Consider the following 21,014-nt stretch of genomic DNA (forward strand, 5'->3'; position numbering starts at 1 on the left):
GAATTTTATAATCGAGGAGTAATACTTTATTTATGTTACATCGAGCCAAACGGGCATCAGCTAACAGGTCAATTGAAAAGTGCCCGGCCTACCATAGAAAAGCACACTTATTTGACAATTTTTTACATTTTTTAAAAAACATTCAGTTAGCTAGTTTTATACAAAGAAGAACCAACAATGTAGTCTTACAGTATATTTTACATAGTTTCGGTGAACGTTACAATCAGTACGAAAATATTCAAATGCTATGAATAAACAACTTATTAACATTTTAGTTCTATCTAGCTCTTAGTATACCAATCTCTTGGGCCTCATTAAAGTCCCGCAAAATGTTATAAGAACGATGAACCATGGCCATATGCATCAATATACCGATAATCGGAAAGTTTGAGAGGTACTTCGTTATGCATTAGTATTATTTATAATGTTAGAATTACTTTCACGCACAATTAGGCTCTTAGCGGCGAAACTTTGACCTCTCACATAAACAAACTAGCGAATGCATTTGATCTGCAGAACTAATACCACGACTCACGCATTTGATTTCATGATTGTTCAAGTTTAATTGAATATTGACATATCGAACCTTTTCTATAAGAACATTATCATATCCATTATATTGTATGCATAGTTGATTGTATGCATAGCGAATTTCGTTCCACTTTACCTGGTTAGTTGTATTATTTTTTATTAGGTATTAATTGCAGCGAAAGTCACGTATCTATTTTAGTTTCTATCATGTGATACATAAGCCAGAGATGGCGTTGTATACGCAAATGATATGAGAAAACAAACTTTCTCCTCAAACAAAATACATAAATTTGATCATATAGTCTGTTCAGTAAAAACGTGAAATCACGTCATCTAAATTGATGAAAATTTTATCAAATATAATATAATTTAATATAATTTATTTTAACATTATAGTACGTCGAAGGACTTAAACTACAGTTAATTAAACAGACACGATAGTTTGTAGATTAGAATTATTTTATTATATTTACATTGAACTCTTTTCTAAACCACCTGTGGTATCAACTACCTAATTAATAATTGTACATAAGTAATGTATTTTATTTTCCTTAGAGAACAAGTTTACTTTTCATTTTTAGATCTTGTTGTCTTTCATTGCTGCGCTTTCTTGTCAAATCATTCTAATATCACTGTATTTATATATATATATATATTCATTGCAGCTTCAACACAATACAAATATTTCCAATAAAAACTCCAACATTTTAGTATCTAATAATATTAATACTTACCTATCTAACGCATTTTGCTGGTAAGAACGGAATCCCATTATCTCATTCCTGTTCGAAGTTATTGACTAGAGACGTAATATGTTTCTGACTGACTATTTATTTGGCTTTGGCATTTTCAACCAGAGTAATCACAAATAACAAAAGCAACGATTTAAAATATATGACAACAAAGCGCCAAAAAACAGCGCTTGTTAGTTTATAACCTTTTAAGAGTATTAGCACATTAGACATTTGGCAACTGAATGACTTTTGCAGGCTAATTCGGTTAGATGTTTGAACGTATTAGTCAGCATTGTATCTCTTTTTAACTGGAATAAAATGAGAAGGAAAGTATTGTCTGGTATTGGAACGAATTTACAAACTGCAATAGGCAATAATATTATACATTTTCATGACGCAAGTTCACTGCTACTTTGGATAGACTATAGAACTGGTGATGTAACAAATAATGTCACTTGCATTCCCTCGCACTTGAATATTTGCATATTTCTTAACATTCACATTAAAAAAATTATGAAAACTTTTGAGGTCGTCTAAGAAAATATATAAGGCTCTTAACAATTACTATGTGACTAAATTTTTTTAATCTGATAACTTTTATTACAAGACTAACTAATTTAGCGCTAAATTTAAACCCAGGGCTTAAAAAAATATATTTATATAAAACAATTTAACATCTTAAACCAATAAAAGCAGAGATGAAAATAAATACACTTTACAATAAATGGTCAATAAATAAATAAAGCTAATTCTAAACGTCTAAAAGAGCGTCTGGAAGTCGGGTTGGTCGGGTGACAGTTCTGAAAACGAAATGAAAAAATTCCTGAGCAACCAATTTTCACTGACAAGGTTGGGATTAAAAATATATATGAAATATAACAGGAAATGATTATTATCACTACAGATACTTCAAATGCTGGGTAATAATAAAATCTGATGCTATTGGCAGCTACTAGTACAGGTATTGTGCTGTTGGATCATACTACCAATAAATAATAGTACCGATAAATAATTGTACCGACAAGTAATAGTATTGGTAAAGGATGGTATTGATAATTAATTACTGACAATGGCAATGGTAGTAAATAACTCTCACAGAATAGCCATGATGGTTGAAAACAATCTTAGTCAATAACAATGACAGAGAGTCATAGCAGACAATCGATAATAGCGATAATTGATAGATTAGTTTTTTTTTAACTGAACTTTATTAAAACACACTTTGCAATCATATTGGACGACATAGTATTGACTCTAATAAGTATAAAAACATCGATATTTTACTAATTTAAATGTATTTCTTCAAAACAAATTATGTTCCAAAACATCGCAATGATGCCGCATCAACTCTGAGTTTTAGTTCATTTGGATTGGACACATAACAAAATTTTAATCTAAACAACGATAATATTGTCAAATATAATTTATTTTAATATTATAGTACACCAAATGGATATATTATCGAAAGACTTAAACTGCAGTTATATAATTAATTAATAATATAATTAATTAATTAGTTAATGCATTTGCCATATCTGCAAATAGTATTGGTTCTCTCATCACACATTCTAACCAAATGTTCATGTATATTCTAAACTATTTCACACATATCTGTGCACAGACATCTTTCAAAATCTACATTAAGATTTCCTACAGTTATTCTATATTAATTACATACTCACTCTTACTTATTTCCACTCTCATCACCTTATCTTGGAAATTGTCATCACCGAATCATCATCCCATATTCAGAAAACAGTTTCATTCAAGTGAATAACTAAGCTGTTCATTTCCAATGTACCTGATATTTATCATCTTTCCATGAGTGACCATTGGGTATTATTGATCCCATTCTAAAATATCCATCTCTCATCTAATTACACAAATTGAAATAATAAGTCTTCCTTGATTTTATTATGTCCTTTTAAAATTGTATTCTTTTAAAAGCAATGTCTGAAAGTTCCAGGTAGACCTCTACGTAGATTATTTTTACACCATTTAAATACTATATTACCCAACAGTATGTGAAAGAATGTTCTACATCCCTCAAAGAGCTGCTTTCCGTGGATACTTTTCAGATAAACGGTTTCCTCTGAAGTAATAAAAATAATATATCGATCGATAAAAATATCGATATATTTTTTGCAATAAGTATAAAAACATCGATATTTTACAAAAAATATATCAATATTTTTAAGAAAAAATAAAAAATAATGAAACAATAGCCTTTTCTAAACATTTTAAAGAGCAGTGATACCTTGTATGGACTTTTAAAACTAAATACCATTTTCAAAGGTTTATTGGAAATTATATTTAATTTATTTTGGAGAAATATCAAAAAATATCCATATATCCGCCAAAAATATCGATTCTGAAATTCTGAAAAAAATATTTGAAAGAATCGAGAAAATATCGATATTTTCTGCATCCCTAATTCACTATTATGTTGAAAATTAATAGACTGAATGCTAGACAAATATCTAAGGAACTACTAAATGGCATTACAAAATTATATATGTTGTACATTTGTAAATGAGCTTATCGATTATTTGGACGTTAAGTAAGGCTTCGTGAGATTTGTATAAAAATACACCAAAATGCTCCAAAAATAATCACATTATAAACATATAAAAAACTACAAAAACGTCAAAGAGTTACAAATACCTATAAACAGCTATTATAATTTCTATTAACGACAAAAAATAATAAAGTTTTGTATATTTAGGCGATGAAAGGATAAATATTTTCAAGAACCTCGATAGGGAAACGTACAAGCTGGCCAGACACAATGTGATCGACATGATTTTGGCCACCGAAATGACAAAACACTTCGAGCATCTCGCGAAGTTCGTGAACGTATTCTGCACCAGAAACTCATCCGAGTTGGAGGTAAGTGTGATTTATATACCTTTTATTAAAATCTTAATATATTTCACCAATGATTTATCTCAGGTCAAACTAAAAGGTTCCGGCCTACCATAATAAAACCCTTTTTTTGGCAAAATTAGTTTTTTTATACAACATAATTCCCTTCACGGGTGATACACTGATTATAGCGACCTTGCAACTTTTCAATACCATTTTTGTAGTACGATTTGTCCTTTGCTTCAAAATAGGCCTCAGTTTCGGCGATGACATCTTCATTCGACGAAAATTGCTTCCCAACGGGCATTCTTTTGGGATCTGAGAACAGAAAATAGTCGCTGGGGGCCAGATCTGGAGAATACGGTGTATGGCTGGATTTTTGCTATCGTTTTCACTGACTTGTGACACGGTACATTGTTTCAGTGAAGCAGCACTCTCTTTTTCTTCAAATGCGGTTGATTCGCCTTCGTTTTCGGCGATTTCATCCTTCAAATGGTCCAATAACACTATGTAATAGTCGCTGTTGGTGGTCCTTCCTTTATCAAGGTAGTCAATGAAAGTTATTCTATGCGCATCCCAAAATACAGATGCCATAACCTTACCAGGCGACTGTTACGTTTTCCCATGCTTTGGAGTGGGTTCATCGTGTGCAGACCACTCGGATAAGTGTCGATCGGACTTCGGAGTGAAAGGATGGAGCCATGTTTCATCCATTGTCACATATCGACGCAAAAACTCGGATTTATTACACTTGAGCATCTTCAAACGGTGCTCCGAATCATCAACTCGTCGTTGTTTTGATCAAAAGTGAGCTCGCGCAGCACCCACTTTGCACAGACCTTTCTCATACCCAAATATTTGTGAATGATATGATGTACACGTTCAGTTGATATCTTTAGAGTGTCTGCTATTTCATTCAATTTCAATTTACGATCATTCAAAATCATTTTGTCAATTATTTAAATGTTTTTGTCGGTAACCTCTTTAGGGCGTCCACTGCATTCATCGTCCTCGGTGCTCATTTCACCACGTCTAAACTTAGCATTCCTATCCTTGATGGTTGATTTTCCTAGAGCAGAGTCCAGAAACTCGGCATCAAGTCAGGTTTTTGCTTCAACTGTATTTTTTTCCCTTCAAAAAGCAATATTTTATCAACAGGCGAAAGTAATTTTTATCCATTTTTTTTCACAACAAAAGTTGCTTCACTCAAAATGTTATAATTCCCAAACTAACGATCCAGCAGCTGTCACATTTATACACCCATCTTTTGACGGTTAGACCTAACTAAAAAACATATGGATTTAATTCTTGTAGCGCCATCTATGTGTCAGGCTGGGGACTATTCAACTGACCTGTTAACTGGAGATAAATAACCATATAATTAAATACGAAGGTGTTTTTTTCTCTTTGGCGCTGTTGAGAGTTTTCAAATCGATTTGTACGGTTTACGGATAATAGCCGGAGGGCGCTAAATAGATAAAATACTTTGAGGGCTTTTATAGGGACAGTTTCCATAGAAACAGGTCCCATCGGACCAGCGGGGCTGACTTCCTTTCATTGATCTTAGTATCATAGACTTTCCAAAAGGCATACCTGTTCTCAATCTGTCGTCATAATATACACACACACTTACATGCATATCTCTAAAATAATTAAGAATTATTTAAAGAGTGAAGTAATTCATTTTATTTTTTATATAATAAATATCTCACTTCATGCCATTCTTACTCTCTTATTATTTAGATAATGTTGATGTAGTTTTGTTCATTCATAGACATGGACCTTATCCAATCATATAAGATAAGATAAAATTGTAGTTGTGCTTCAGTATCTTTTAACAATTGTATTTACAACTTCGTTTGTTGCTAAGAACATCCTCTTGTCCAGAAATGGATGAAATAAACAGAATGTTTTCACAGCAAAGTTTGAAAAGATTTAAGATTATTCTTTGGAAATGCAGAGGTCCACAACCAAAAGTTCGTTAGGCCCTGTCCATTTACTTCGACGCTAAAACGACATTGAATGACGACGAAGTCATTAGACTATTTCCCCAACCAAAGTTGGCAATAATTATCGCCAATGAACGTTATATATCAACGTTACTTAGTTGTTTTTATAGCACAAATTAAACCACTCAAATCTCCCATAAGAACCAAACAATATGTAACTACTTACTAAACAGTGCATGCAACAGTGTTTTGTTTTATGTTTATGAGTATGCTTAATGAATAGTTCTACTTAAAAATACTATGTTCCGACATTATTCTGACGACTAAAAATAGATCACAAATAAAATTAATAAATACCTATGTAGTGAGGGCATTTCTAACAGATCAATTGAAATATCCCCGGCCTGCCATAGTAAAACACCTTTTTTTAGCAAAATTAGTTTTTTTTTTATTCAACATAATTGCCTTCAAGTGTGATACACTGATTATAGCGACCCTCCAACTTTTCGATACCATTTTTGTAGTACGATTTGTCCTTTGCTTTAAAATAGGCCACAGTTTCGACGATCACCTCTTCATTCGACGAAAATTTCTTTCCAGCGAGCATTTTTTTGAGATCTGAGAACAGAAAATAGTCGCTGGGAGCCAGATCTGAAGAATACTGTGTATGGATGGATTTTTGTCATCGTTTTCACTGACTTGTGACACGGTACATTGTTATAGTGAAGCAGCACTCTTTTTTTCTTCAAATGCGGCCGATTCGTCTTCGTTTTCAGCGATTTCGTCCTTCAAACGGTCCAATAATACTATGTAATAGTCGCTGTTGATGGTACTTCCTTTATCAAGGTAGTCAATGAAAATTATTCTAAAATTATTTCATGCGCATCCCAAAATACAAACACCATAACCTTGACAGCCGACTGTTGCGTTTTGAAGCGGGTTCATCGTGTGCTGTCCACTCGGATAACTGTCAATTGGGCTTCGGAGTGAAATTGTGGAGCCACGTTTCATCCGTTGTCACATATCGACGCAAAAACTCGGGTTTATTACGCTTTATCATCTTCAAACACTGCTCCGAATCATCAACTCGTCGTTGTTTTTGGTCAAAAGTGAGCTCGCGCGGCACCCACTTTGCACAGAGCTTTCTCATACCCAAATATTCGTGAGTGATATGATGTACACGTTCATTTGATATCTTTAGAGTGTCTGATATTTCATTCAATTACAATTTACGGTCGTTCAAAATCATTTTGTCGATTATTTAAATGTTTCCTTCGGTAACCTCTTTTGGGCGTCCACTGCATTCACCGTCTTCGGTGCTCATTTCACCACGTCTAAACTTAGCATAACAATCCTTGATGGTTGATTTTCCTGGGGCAGTGTCCGCAAACTCGGCATCAAGTCTTTGGGCTCCTTTTTATCAATTTGTTTCACAATGACAAAAGTACCTTCACTCAAAATGCAAAATGATAATTCACAAACTAATCTTCCAGCAACTGTCAAATTTATACACGCATCTTTTGAGGGTTAGGGTTAACTAAAAATATATGTATTTAATTCTAGTAGCGCCATCTATGTGTCAGGCCGAGGACTTTTCAATTAAACTGTTATGTAGCCATGCAATGTTTCATTTTTATACATTGCAATCTCTTATTCACCTGTTGCAATTAGTTCTTGGGGCCACTAAATAATATTTAGATAATATAACATAATATGACAATCATAAAAATATATATAACACTTCTTGCATACAATATTTCCACATATACATTTAGTTCTTAGTATTTTTGGTGTTATACTGTCTGGTTCTTATCACCATGAATTTGAAGGTACAGATTTCTCTTTTTCAAAAGCATCTGCAGAGAAACTTGTTATAATCTTTAGAATTCAAACCTCTTAATTTACTTTCTTTGAAAATATTTTTATATATGTACTTATTTCTAATTATTTTTAAAAATTTTGATGTGGATTGAAATACTTATGATTTTAATATTTAACTTATAGCTATATTTTCCTTTTCGATAGATTAAGGGAAATTATTTGTGATTATTAGAATATATATTAAAATCCTTTAATAAAAATAATATTTGAACCTTCACAACCTGGAAAACAATACTCTTATTAAATTTTTTCATATTAACAAATAATATTTACCTTAAATACTCCAAAAATAACGTCCTAACAATAAATGTCCCTCAACTTTACACAGTAATAGAAGAAAGCAAACTAGCTCCGGCTTAGTTACTTTTAAGTTCCTTTTAACCTTCCTTCCGTTTATATAAAGTTCCACGTGATAGCGATAAATTCAAATAAAGCTCTGCATTCCGGCAGACATTTTACAACTAAAATTAGAAACACCAGTGAACTGAGAACATCTGTAATTTAAAATTGTTATTCGATTTTCTATTATAGTCTGATGAATATATGCCTATACTAAGCCCTGAGAATACGACGCTGGTGAAGAGGATGATGATCAAATGCTCTGACGTATCTAACCCTACACGGCCACTTCGTCTATGTGTAGAATGGGCTAGGAGGATAGCGGAGGAGTACTTCCAGCAGACCGACGATGAGAAAGCTAGAGGATTACCGGTGGTGATGCCCATGTTCGACAGAAGCACCTGCTCTATACCCAAGTCGCAAATTGGCTTCGTCGATTATATCATCAATGATATGATCGAGGCCTGGAATGGTAAGCTGTTAATATAGTCGGGTAATCGTTAATGAACGTGATCATACTAATCTTTCCCTTCTTTAGCGTTCATTGATATGCCGGAGCTACTGACGTACATGAGACAGAACTACATACGGTGGAAAGAGTTCGACGAACAAGGACACACTACTCTGAGCGCGATCCAGAAGCTGCAAGCTACCGTTCTGTCACCTTCAGTATCTTCCACACTTAAGTCTGATTAGCATAAGAATTTTCGTAAGTTTTGGTCGACAGTGCAAAACCCAGTACGAATTCAAATCATAGGGTTTATAAAAAGCACCAGCTACTTTTATTATCAGTTTTTAACATGCACGTTGGAAAATTGGTATTGTTGTTAATAAAAAATGAAATCACATGAAGAAAATATCATTAATCTTCAAAATATTTGTCACTGTAACATTCTAAATTACAAATTTTATCCCTGAAGTGTAACAGCCTCCCACAGCTGCTCCTGATAGTTACTCAATAATCAGATAGAGTTAAATTTTGCGGTATGATGTTTTGATGGCGATTTTCATCATCATGAATCGGAATGAGTATCTAATTCTCAATATGTAGCAGCACATTTAGCAGTCAGCCGCAGCTTTTTCGCAACTCTTCGCTGTGTCTTCCATCCAAAAGCTCGATATGTCCAAACTGTGGGTGGTGTTTTTCATCAAAAACAAAGAATGGACTAGAAGACCAGAAAATGACCGAGATAATAAATTTCAAGACGTATTGGCTGAAAGTCCAGCACGAACTCATAAATAATTTTCAGATAGCTTATAAGTTGAGGAATACAGATGTTTAAATCCAATGGAAAAGATCAAAAAGGAGGGAAAGTGGTTATCACACGAATTAACTTAACTTTTCCAATAGTTTCAACAAAAAGAAGAGTTTTTATGGCGTATCGTGTCTGCCGATGAAAAGTAACCACGACAATCAATAGTAACATGTGGGCCAAAAGTCCCGCTACTGCTTTGATTGCGCGCCATTTTGGTTATATGACGTTAAGTTCAGATTCGCTTCAACCATTGTGTTGTGTAGACGTCCAAATTTTATTATGGATAAATATACGCCACAAGAACGAGCAGAAATAGTGACAGTATTTATTGAAAATAATCGTTCCATTATTGCCACTCGGCGAAAATTGCGTCAAAATTATCCTAATCGTTCAGTGCCTCACAAAACCACAATTTATCCTTTACATGCGAATTTTCAACAGTACAGCACGAGAGCAGACAGGCCTCGTTCTGGAATACAACGCACGTCTCGTAACGCTGAAAATGTGGCTCTGGTGCGCGATAGTGTTGCAGAGTCTATAGAAACATCAATTAAGAGACGCGGTTCCCAGTTACACATTTCTGCGCGCAGTTTAAGGCGAATTTTGAAATCTGATTTGAAAACTTATTAACGAGTTGAGTACAGTAATGCAATCCTAAGTCTGTTGAAATTGAATATTTTTCATCTAAATTGATAATGAGCGATGAAGCCCATTTTCTTGTCAGTGGCCACGTCAATAGTCGGTTTTGAGGAACACAGAATCCTCAATTAATTCATGAAACGTCATTGCATCAACCAAAAAAATCATTGATACCTATTTTTTTGAAAATGACCAAGGTGTTACAGTTACTGTTACTGCTGAACCGTACCAAGACATGATTCGAAATATTCTTGTGCCTGAAATGGAAGAGCAAGGATTAGAGGAAGTGTGGTTTCAGCAAGATGGAGCCACAGCACACACAGCTCGTTCAACAATTCAATTATTGAATGACGTTTTTTCACGAAGGCCAGCCAGATCTCCGGATTTAACAGCACCAGACTTTTTGACCAAAAGTTTATGTGAAAATGCCTCAACCGATTCAACATCTTAAAGCCAATATTCGTCACGAAATTCAAGAAATTCAGCCTCAGATGTTGCAGAATATCATTTTTGAATCATAACGAATAAGAATGTAAAAACCAAATATATTTTTTATGAAAACCAAACTAACTTATCTTTCCTTTGAGCAAAGTTATAGGCAATCAAAATGGTAGCGCGACTTTTGCCCCACGTTGTACAAAAACCAATCAAAACGAAATGTTCATACCCATAAGCTCTAGCTGTGTATATGATGGGATCTGAAGGTGTTACGAGCTGTTAAAGTCGAATTATACTGTTACTGAAAATGTCTACTGTCTACTGACTTCAATGAAACGCATTGGAGGATAAGTTGTTACAAAAATTACAGCAATCCCGAGTAACAAACTCAAAGTCATCCTCTTGCATGACAATACTCGCTCACACGTTGCACTAGTTGTGAAGTAGACAATGTTGCAGCTCTAAGGGAAGTTCTACCGCACTCATAAGACATCACAGGCTTTTTGATTACCACTCGCTTAAATAAAACTAAAGTCGCCTAATATGTAATTGCTTGAATATGTATTCTAGTTTCATATACCAATCAGATATGCAAGCAGGGATCTAAAAATAAAAACTTTTGTTAGAGACTTCTGTTAAATATCTCTTAGACAATCGACGAATATCTAAAAGCATATTCTCTTTTTTTTGCTACTATTGTCATTGATTATTAAAAGTCCTTTTCATGAACGCGCTCTATTACATCCTCCAAAACTAGAAATTTTATCACCGCATGATACTCAATTTTCTTTACAAGGATCTTTACATAATTGCCTTTGGTTATTGGCTTCCAATTTCTCATATTCTACCTTCCTCTATTGACTCTTTTTCATCGTATGAATGTCGCATATTTTTATTTTTGGAATATGTTCATCATAAGTTTTCAATTTCAAACGCTGGCTTGATCAACAAACGATCACTATCCTTTAAATAAAATAAGGAATGGTATGATATTTTGTTGGCTCATACATTCGCATATTGGGAATACAGTTATTATATTGAAGTTATGTTTACGTAAAGTATAATATCTAGTGAATGTATTGGCGTAAATTGTGAAGGTGTATTATTTAATTTTTGCCGAATTTTTCTTGGATCTTAAATTATATTTAAAATATATGTATGTTCCCTAATTTTTGTAACTTTTAAAACAACTGTTTTTAATGTGTTAGCATAATACAATCTAAATAAGTAAACTTATGATAAAGAGCTTTTCACCCAAAAACAAAAAGGATTTAATATTATATCTTACACTAAATGACATCGAGGTAGATTCTCTTATATATCCGGTGAGATATTCATCAGAAGATATCTTCCTACCAGCTTGCAAAGACTGGCGATAATCGCAGAACGTTATAATTACCAATTGCATAATGTAATTGAAGATCTTGATCACATAAGGCCAATTGGTTGCGTGATAGAGTGCGAAGAGTTATGTTATTGCTTGACAATGGTCGATCTCACATTCTCTCTGACTCAGTTAATTCCAATGGATAATGTTGTATATTTTAAAAATATCTAGAAATTATATTAGGCGCCTAAAGAGACGTCCCTTATGGCATAAGAAAAATTATCTATTTTATTCTGGAAAATAAAAATCGTATGGTTCATTTAACAGTTTTCAAAAATTTTTTAATAGAACAAATACGTGACCAAAAAGAAAATAAAACATTATCTAGAGCTATAGGGGCACAAGAAATTACAAATTTCATTTCACGATTTTAACATCGACTAATACTATTTCAATCTTTCAGGTCATAGCATTGATGTCAGCGATTTGGGACGTGGTTTTACTCAAAGACTCTTTACCTGACTAAACAATATCGCATATCTGTAATGGAGAAGCAAACGGAGACTATCCTATCTCTAATGAAGAAGAAAACAACAAAAAAAAACAAATCCTATTTCTTGTACAAAATACTGAACGTACATCTATTTATGTATCTATTTTTAATAAATATTTTTTGAACTTTTCGGCGACGTGCTGGCCACGCCGCCGCCATATTGTCTAGTTGTAACTTATATTCTTCGAGGAATATATAAGTGTTTTTTATTTGTGAATCAACAAACATGAAAAGTATTGTCCGTGTGTGTTGTTTCTAAACGAATCGATACCTGTTCCCTTCTTATCTCTCCTCCCCCTCCCCCCATCCTCCACGTGGTGAACCCTCCCCCCCTCGACCATCTTTCTGAATAATGTTTAGATCTTAAATAAAGAGAATGTTCTTCTTTTTTGTATCTATCGTGTTTTATTGCAACAAATCGTTAGTAAAAATAAATAATCAAAATTACATGTTATATCAGTCATATGTTAAAATGGAGTCGGCGAGATCGGATGTTATTCGGTTTTAATTGGATCCCTGCTCTTCCTTGGGGGTGACGGTGGATTTGGCCGGCCCAGTCTGCTGTATTGGTACCACCCTGTCGGTGTTCTTGGGTTTATCAGACTTTTTCGGGGCCGTCACGGTTAGGATTCCGTCGGAGGATAAGGAGGACACGACTTCTTCGATGTCGTTCTCGTTGGGGAGAATATAACGCCTGACGAAGTGTCTGGAGATGAAACCGTGTTCGTCCTGTTTTTCTTCGTGCTTGCCCTCGACAATAATGCTGTTTCCGCTGGTTTTTACCGTGATTTCTTCGGGAGCAAATTGCTGAACATCCAGGATAACCTGGAAAAATAATCGGATCGAATCTTAAAAGGTTTCTTATGCACCCAAGGAAGATATCGAATAATAACATCACAAAAGAGTGTTAATGGCAATACTTCGAACAAAAATAATATACCAGACCCCACAGTATTTCATCTAAACAAAAACAGAATGGGTTCTTTTAATGAACCGCGCTTTTAAAATGTCCCAAACGAATATATGAATAAGAATTTTGAATTTACCTCGAATTTATCATTGGGTGTGGAGAGGAATGTGTTGGCTTGACTTTCTTGGTTAGATTGAACCTCTGTTACCGTGGAATTCTGTTAATAATTGATGAAATAAGAACTGGATTAGTGGTGGTAGGATTTGTCGTGGCGACCGAAATGATACGGTGACGTTTCTTAGTTAGGATGGGTTCAGAGCACATCTCAAGGTGATTTACCTGAAATTTATCCTTGTCTTGTTGAATAGTGGATCCCGATTCTTGTCTTTGAAGGACCGAGGAAGTGTTCCATGGCCTGAGGTAGTGTCTGGCTACGGAGCTTCTGGGGAAAGTCCTCAGGGAATTTAGGAGATCGTCTTTCCTCAAGCCCACTCCGAAATGCTGGTCTAATAAGCGGGATGGACGGGAAAACCAGTCCTCGTCATCCCACCAGTCCCTGTAGAAAAGAGGTACAACCGACATTCTGTAAATCAATAGCAAATAATCAACAAGGCATCGGTACTATAATAGGAAGAATAGTAAAATAGTACGAGTAAACAAATAAAACACCTGGTAACACGGAGCAGAAATAACTCAAATATTATTTAACTATATTACAGCAAATTGAATCCATATAACACAAACTAAAACGGTCTACGAAACAATCTTTATTTTCGTAACGCAAGAGAAAATTATAACTAAACTATTTTCCCGATATTGTATTATTAAGCTATGTTAAATAAAATATTCTTACCTTAACTATTATATACCTATCACAGATACTCTCACTTCTAATGTACAACTGTATTTGAATCTGGTCCAAGGGAAACACAATATATATATGTAACGAAATTATTCTTATGATTCACAATCCAAAAATCATCCACATTAAAGTTTGTTTTCCTTATAATAGGGCAATATCGCCACAGTTAAAATAGTTTCATAATATTTCTATGAACACTCATTATTCTATGGCTATGTTCTATAAAACAACAAGATTTCATATGTTATGTATGGATTCATCTATCAGTATAACAATAACAGATAACAAATCATTCAGTAAAGTACAAACTAACCGTAACTTCATTAACGGAATAGTGCGATAAGTATCTATATTTCTAGAGAATACTCTGAAAATATTTCGAAATTCTTAAAATAGTCCTCACAACTTAATCATTTCGAAATGCTTTGAATGTGGAACTTAAAAATAGATCAATAGGTATTACGCTTCGAGAATAATCTCCAATATTTGGTGAGCAATTTGTAATACGATGACTAAAAGATGTTGGCTTTTATGGCAGATATTTTTGGGATATATTAAATATATTTTGATGTTGTAATAATAATTCAAAGAAAGTTTATATAAAATAATGAAGTAGAATACAATATAATTTTAAAGAATAAACAGACATATAAAAATTTACCTATTTATCAATATTTATATATATATATATATATATATATATATATATATATATATATATATATATATATATATATATATATATATTTACCACACATATGTGAGTCTGTATCTTGAGTTGTCTAGAAATCCAGAAAGAAAAAACGTTATGAAATGCTTAATAAATATTTGTATATCTCTTTTTTTAATAATTAATATAACGGAACTTTTGAAATATATCGATAATCTTAAGTTTATTACTTCTGATAATTGAATAAAACATTTGATTCTAAAACATACTGATATATTTTATGATTTTAATTCTGATAACCAAAGAAATTGGTTTACTGAAATAATATTCTAGAAAAACATATCGATATATCGTAAAAAATGTTAGATACATAATATATAACGGTACAAAGTTCTATCGATATTTTATGATTGGTTAGTGTGAATTTCCACTATAGGCCCCTGTCAAAAAATGTTGTAAAGAAATTGCATTGCAAAGAGTTTGTAGACGCGGCATCGGATGATACAAAAATTTAATGTTGCCAGATTTTCAAGCTCATTCTCATTCTCAAGCATTGATCATGCACACTTACGAAATTCGTTTAAATCTAATAGAGCGGGGATAACAAAATGGTCAGGTGATTAAAATAGTCAAAGTAATAATAAATAGTGTTTATTAGTTTTATGGAAAAACAATTTAGAAATATACGACGGAGACTGAAGTAGCGAAATTTGCTTAATTTGCATTGTGATATGAGGGGCTATCTGTTTTGAATGGTGTTGCGAGTGAGATATCTAAAAAATCTATATGTCGGGATGATTTTTATCTGCTTTTACTCAAAGTGTCGCCTTCTATCGTGGTTCAACCAGTCCCCTCTTCTATCCTTTAAATAAAATAGTTATTCCAATATATTAATAGTTTTTGTGTTTAAAACTCCTTCTCCTGTTATAACTTATATATGTACAAGAAAAAACAATTTTACTGCATTTTCACATGTCTTTTATGCCATGAATTTAATAAGCTCTATGAAAGTTCTATCTTTTTGATTTATTATTATATTTAAAACAAAATTATCATCTTTATCCAATATTATCTCTAGTTTGTGTATCTTTTTACATCATTCAGATACAACATAATTATTGAAATGTGGCTCGCTGAACAAATGAATTTGACTCATATTCTATATCAAACTTGGATAAATTGTACGCAATAATCCTTCATAATATTCTTGGTCATTTGCCCTAGGGCGCAGACCTAATTAAAAACCCCCTTAAATATTTATAACACTTATTTGTTTTAATACACACAATTACTTGTTGTAAAAACTTAATTACGTACCACAAATGAGCGACCAACTTATCCTTAACATCAAAAAGAGCTCCTTATAAATTACCATCATGTTTTGGTATAGATAAAATAATAATTTGTATGAAAATGTAGAACTTCAAACATATCTCAGATAATTATGAGATTGTATAATTCTTAATTTTAATTAACATTATTACTAATTATTTTATTATTCTTGTTGATACCATCAAAAGAAATATATTTCTTCGTCAATGTGAATTATTAACAGTTCTTTAAAAAATATATGTAAAATACGTTGAGAACTATCAACTGAAAACAACCAAAATAGTTGATGGCCTCAAAACAGTCGAACTAGTCGATAGTCAAAAAACTAGTGACCGAAAATAGTATTTATTTCGAGAGAAGAAAAAGAGATAACGTTTTGATTTTCTGTGCGGTATATATCATTTTATTTTAAATAATTTTAAATTGTCAAGTGGCAGTATGAAAAAAGAAGTGGAATAAAGATTCCAAATGTCTTTCATCGTATCGCGTAACAAAAGAAAACTCGTTCAAAATTATCTTTATTCATTAACGTAATCTCCATCAAGAGCCGATTTATCGATTTATACGATTTATCTTTTGCCTCAAAATAGACCTGTCACCAGTTGCTGTTCATTCAAAGGACGGTCATTTTGATTTCGGAGTGATGGATCCATGTTTCCATGTCACATATCGACTCCGGTCTGTTATATATATAAAAACTAAATAATATAAATAATATATAATATAAATAATAAATAATATAAATAATAAATTATATATATTTTATATATATAAAAACTCCGGTCTGTTACGTTTAAATATAGCCAAACAGTGCTCAGAATATTCAACACGTTCTTGTTTTTGGTCAACAGTGAGCAAACGCGGCAAGCATTTTAAACAGAAACAGTCATCTCAAATGCTCATGCAATATAAAACCAGCACGTTCTTTTGATATATTTACTGTATTAGCTAACTCAAACAACTACACTTTCGCGATTATTTAAAATGATATTGTGGATTTTTTGATGTTTTCTGGTGTTATCATCTCATTTGGACGTCCACTAACTTCTGCATCATCGGTGTCTCTACGACCACGTTTGAAGTCAGCAAAAGAACGTTTTATTGTTGTTTCTGATGGAGCGGTGTCCTTATAACACTTTTCCATCCATTACTTCGCTTGAATGGTATTTTCCCCATCAAGAAGCAGTGTATAATTAAAACATGAAATTGTTTTCAATCCATTCTTTTAAAAATAACAAAAGTAGTTTAACTCTTAGTACAATAACTAACAAACTTATTCCATGATATATAAATATCATGGAATAGCTTTCTTTTAAAATAACGCCATCTATGTGTTAGGCCAAGGTTTTTTCAGACCATGTGTTATATAAATCTATCTAAACATAAATTCGGCACATTATTTTCAAGGTCGCGGAGAGACAGCAAAGCCAAAATGCTAAGACCAATATAACTAATCGAATGGAACTAGACGGACCCAAAATAGCGACTGAAAGTACACAGCTAATATAAATAGCAACTGTTTCAGTGGACTACTAAAAAGTAGTCAAATCAGTCGGACCGAAAATAGCATAATATATATATACTCGAGTGGTTCCCAAGAAATAAGTTCTTCGAGTAGTAAAACACCTATTAAATTTCAACTATTTATTTTCGCGACAATTAAAAATGTATATAGGCCGGTTAGAATTTTGAATTTTTGAACAGTTGTCATTGCCTTCCATGTTATTCTTAAACTATAAGCCTTTAACGGTAATTTTCTTAGTTTTAGAGTAATTTAGTAATTTTCTTCATACATTGTTGGGCAATATTGGATTTAGCTGGTTGTAAAGATACTCCACGAAGAGGTCTAATGGGACTTCCAGACATTGCTTTTAAAAGATCACAATTTTTAAAACTTATAATAAATAAATTTAATAATTGTTGATTCAACAAAAAATAAACTTTATTTACATCTATGCTCTTTTATATAAATATCCTTCTAGTATATATGTCCCTATATAAAGTATGAAAATTGAATAATATATTTTTTCTCGAGAAAATGACAGATGTGTACTTCAGTGGCACTTATCGCAGTATCCCTCTGAAAGAACAAATTCCCCGAAAGGGTTAAGCCTGGAACTTATTGAATTATGTGTTTCTTATTAATTATGTTTGAACTGAATTAACTCTTAATAAATAAATGACTCTTCCAGATTCTTAAATGGTCTTATTCAGTCTTCACTATTCTTAAAAACATAGTGAAGAGCCCAGTACAGTAAACATGTTTCAATACACCACCAGTCAAATGGTCACCGACAGTGAAAACAATTTTACACTACTCACAATAAAAAATTACTTGGATTTTACCAAAATGTTTATTTCCAGATAATAAAACACTGAAACTAACATTTAAAAATAACGTTAAATATAAATAATTAATAATCAAAAATACTTAATACAAAATTTTCTTTTTTTTTAATGGCACTTTATAACAAAACTGTTGTCTTTCACAACTTTTTTTCAATATAGGCTTTTCACACAATATATACACATTAAGTCTTTGCCTGATCATAGGATTTCATTGGATTAAACACTTCTTCATTGTAAATTTCATTATTTATCGCGTCATCATCCTGTAAAACAAAATCAATCGCGAGAATAACGACGATTATAGTATTCAAAATACTTACATCTAAAATCTTTTGTTGCATTATTTTGTCTTTGAGATTTCGGTCGAAGAAATGACACTGAAAATAAATGGAATTAAAGCATTTTATTATTTGATCGTGTCAACTGACGTGTTACCTTATAGAGAACAAATATAATCACCATGAGTAGAATTGCAGCTACAAGACCTGCTACAAGATACACCCAAAGTGGAATGTAAGTAACTTGAGCGATGATGAACCATACTGAAGTCGCATTCAAGCTAAAATCCATACAAATAAATTTAAAAAAGTCATTAAATTATTATTCAGAGGTTCGAATGATAAATCTAAATTCACAAAATGTGTTAAGTATTGCTAACGCATTAACGAATTGGTTAAACTAACCGATAAAATTAACTGCATTATTATAATATTAACAATCTTACCATGGGAGGAAAATTTGTAAAGCTCACACATTGCAGATAATGTTAAAATTAAATGGTTAGCTAAAACTGTCTCATAATGTATAAACGTAAATAATTGTTAGAACAACAATTTTTCACATTTCTCTACATAAACCCTTATTTCCAATTAGTACTATCGAATTATTCAGTGTAGGGGTGTCGGCCACCGAAAAATATATCGATATTAAAAAAATATCGATATATACCCCAGGAAAAAAATATCGATATTTTACAAAAAAAATATGTCGATATTTTGAAGAAAATGAAAATAGTGAAATAGCCTAAAAAATATTTTTTTTCTAAATCCCTTAAAAAGTAGTAAAATTTTTGATATACATTTAAAATTAAGTACCAATTTTAAAGGTTTATTAAAAATTATATTTAATTTAATCTGAAAAAAAAATCGAAAAATATCGATATTTTTTCTGCATCCCTAATTCAGTGTATATAAACGCTAATTATGGAACGCTCCAAATAGCATGTTGGACAATTACTATTTTTATTGTTTGATTTGAAAAAATGTGCTCCGAAGTCCAAAAAAGATCAAATCATGCTTAAATATAAATTCACTTTAATCACTTAAATATTCTCAACTCGTGATGTATGAATGCAATTCTAAATAAATTAAAATAATTTGAGTTTGAAATGCAGGAACGACTTAAAACTAAATTATTATTGCAATATAAAATTTATTATATATCTAAATTCTATTGTTAATTAATATTAGTTAAAAATTAACAAAATAATTACCTTCCATCTGAATATTGCATTTCAGCACTTGGCGTGTAAGCAACAAAACTATTTTGATACAGTTCACCAATCAATGCTTTAACTGAAAATACAGAAATTAAAAATAACGAAAATTATATTAAAAACACCGTAAATAAATATATGACGATTATATGATAAATATCCCGCAAAATAATGACTAATATATGGCAACTAATTGGACTGTGTTATAATACATACTCAATAAGACACTAGTATATCTAGTAAAACAACTCTTAAGTAAAATTCAAAAGTGATAAGTTCAGGTCATCCCTCCTATAACTTACTATATTTTATTGGTAGAATGATTCATTCAAAACAATTATTTCATCATTTTAGCCAAACCTCTTTTTCTGTACTATTCTTAACGTACTATTAACACTGTTTTCACATGAAACAATGCCATAATTATGAAGATAACAGTAACAATACAAAAACTACTTCTCCTAGTACTACGAGAAGTCAGTCAAAATATCTTTTTTTTTCAATAAATTAATCCCTTCAAAATTATACCGTTTTAATAATCATCTATTTAAGGGCCGTACAATTTGACACTATTGAAATTTTGCAGTGAAGTATTCAATATTTGTTGCAATCACACAGCTTAGCAAAGCTAACCACTTACCTTCTTCTCCAGAACTAACTTCAAATTAGTTATACCAAGAAATAAATAATATCACAGATCAAATTAGATATATCTTTAACTATTCGAATTTTCGCTAATGTGAATACCAGAAATGTATCCCAAGATCTTTCAAACAATAATATATTTGTTCTATAACGGGTTAGGGAGAACGTAATTTCAGAAATTAAATCTAGGTCTGTTAATCATGTTATACAAATATCAAGTGAAGTAAAAGCCTATAGTC

The 21,014-nt window shown here is 32.1% G+C and overlaps 3 protein-coding genes across 11 annotated transcripts in view; 1 reads left to right on the top strand and 2 right to left on the bottom strand.

Moving 5' to 3' along the window:
• Pde8 (Phosphodiesterase 8) overlaps nt 1-12,906 on the top strand; it is a 235,178-nt gene extending 222,272 nt beyond the window's left edge. For all 5 annotated transcript variants that reach the window (XM_076411372.1, XM_076411374.1, XM_076411375.1 and 2 more), the window contains 4 exons: nt 3,991-4,154; nt 8,492-8,771; nt 8,838-9,008; nt 12,423-12,906. In XM_076411372.1, the coding sequence (XP_076267487.1) occupies nt 3,991-4,154; nt 8,492-8,771; nt 8,838-8,995 (602 nt within the window). In that variant the 3' untranslated portion in view covers nt 8,996-9,008; nt 12,423-12,906. The remainder of the gene's footprint in view (nt 1-3,990; nt 4,155-8,491; nt 8,772-8,837; nt 9,009-12,422) is intronic.
• l(2)efl (lethal (2) essential for life) lies at nt 12,892-14,417 on the bottom strand. Of its 3 annotated transcripts, none has more exons than XM_076411377.1 (4): nt 14,276-14,417; nt 13,762-14,005; nt 13,559-13,639; nt 12,892-13,337 (listed from the first exon to the last, which is right to left on the bottom strand). In XM_076411377.1, exons 2-4 carry the CDS (start codon nt 14,002-14,004, stop codon nt 13,017-13,019), a joined length of 645 nt encoding a protein of 214 aa, XP_076267492.1. In that variant the 5' UTR covers nt 14,005; nt 14,276-14,417; the 3' UTR covers nt 12,892-13,016. The 3 variants fall into 3 exon arrangements, with proteins under 3 accessions (XP_076267492.1, XP_076267493.1, XP_076267494.1); XM_076411378.1 differs by lacking the exon at nt 14,276-14,417 and adding an exon at nt 14,092-14,220; XM_076411379.1 differs by lacking the exon at nt 13,559-13,639.
• Nucleotides 14,418-18,621: 4,204 nt separating this feature from the next.
• LOC143200766 (integrin alpha-5) overlaps nt 18,622-21,014 on the bottom strand; it is a 35,177-nt gene continuing 32,784 nt past the window's right edge. For all 3 annotated transcript variants that reach the window (XM_076411383.1, XM_076411382.1, XM_076411381.1), the window contains 4 exons: nt 20,128-20,209; nt 19,071-19,194; nt 18,956-19,012; nt 18,622-18,898 (listed from right to left, as the gene is read on the bottom strand). In XM_076411383.1, the coding sequence (XP_076267498.1) occupies nt 18,818-18,898; nt 18,956-19,012; nt 19,071-19,194; nt 20,128-20,209 (344 nt within the window). In that variant the 3' untranslated portion in view covers nt 18,622-18,817. The remainder of the gene's footprint in view (nt 18,899-18,955; nt 19,013-19,070; nt 19,195-20,127; nt 20,210-21,014) is intronic.

Source organism: Rhynchophorus ferrugineus, unplaced genomic scaffold, assembly GCF_030347505.1.
Source record: "Rhynchophorus ferrugineus isolate W39M unplaced genomic scaffold, kcgeb_rfMv2 rfM8, whole genome shotgun sequence".
NCBI lineage: Eukaryota > Metazoa > Arthropoda > Insecta > Coleoptera > Curculionidae > Rhynchophorus > Rhynchophorus ferrugineus.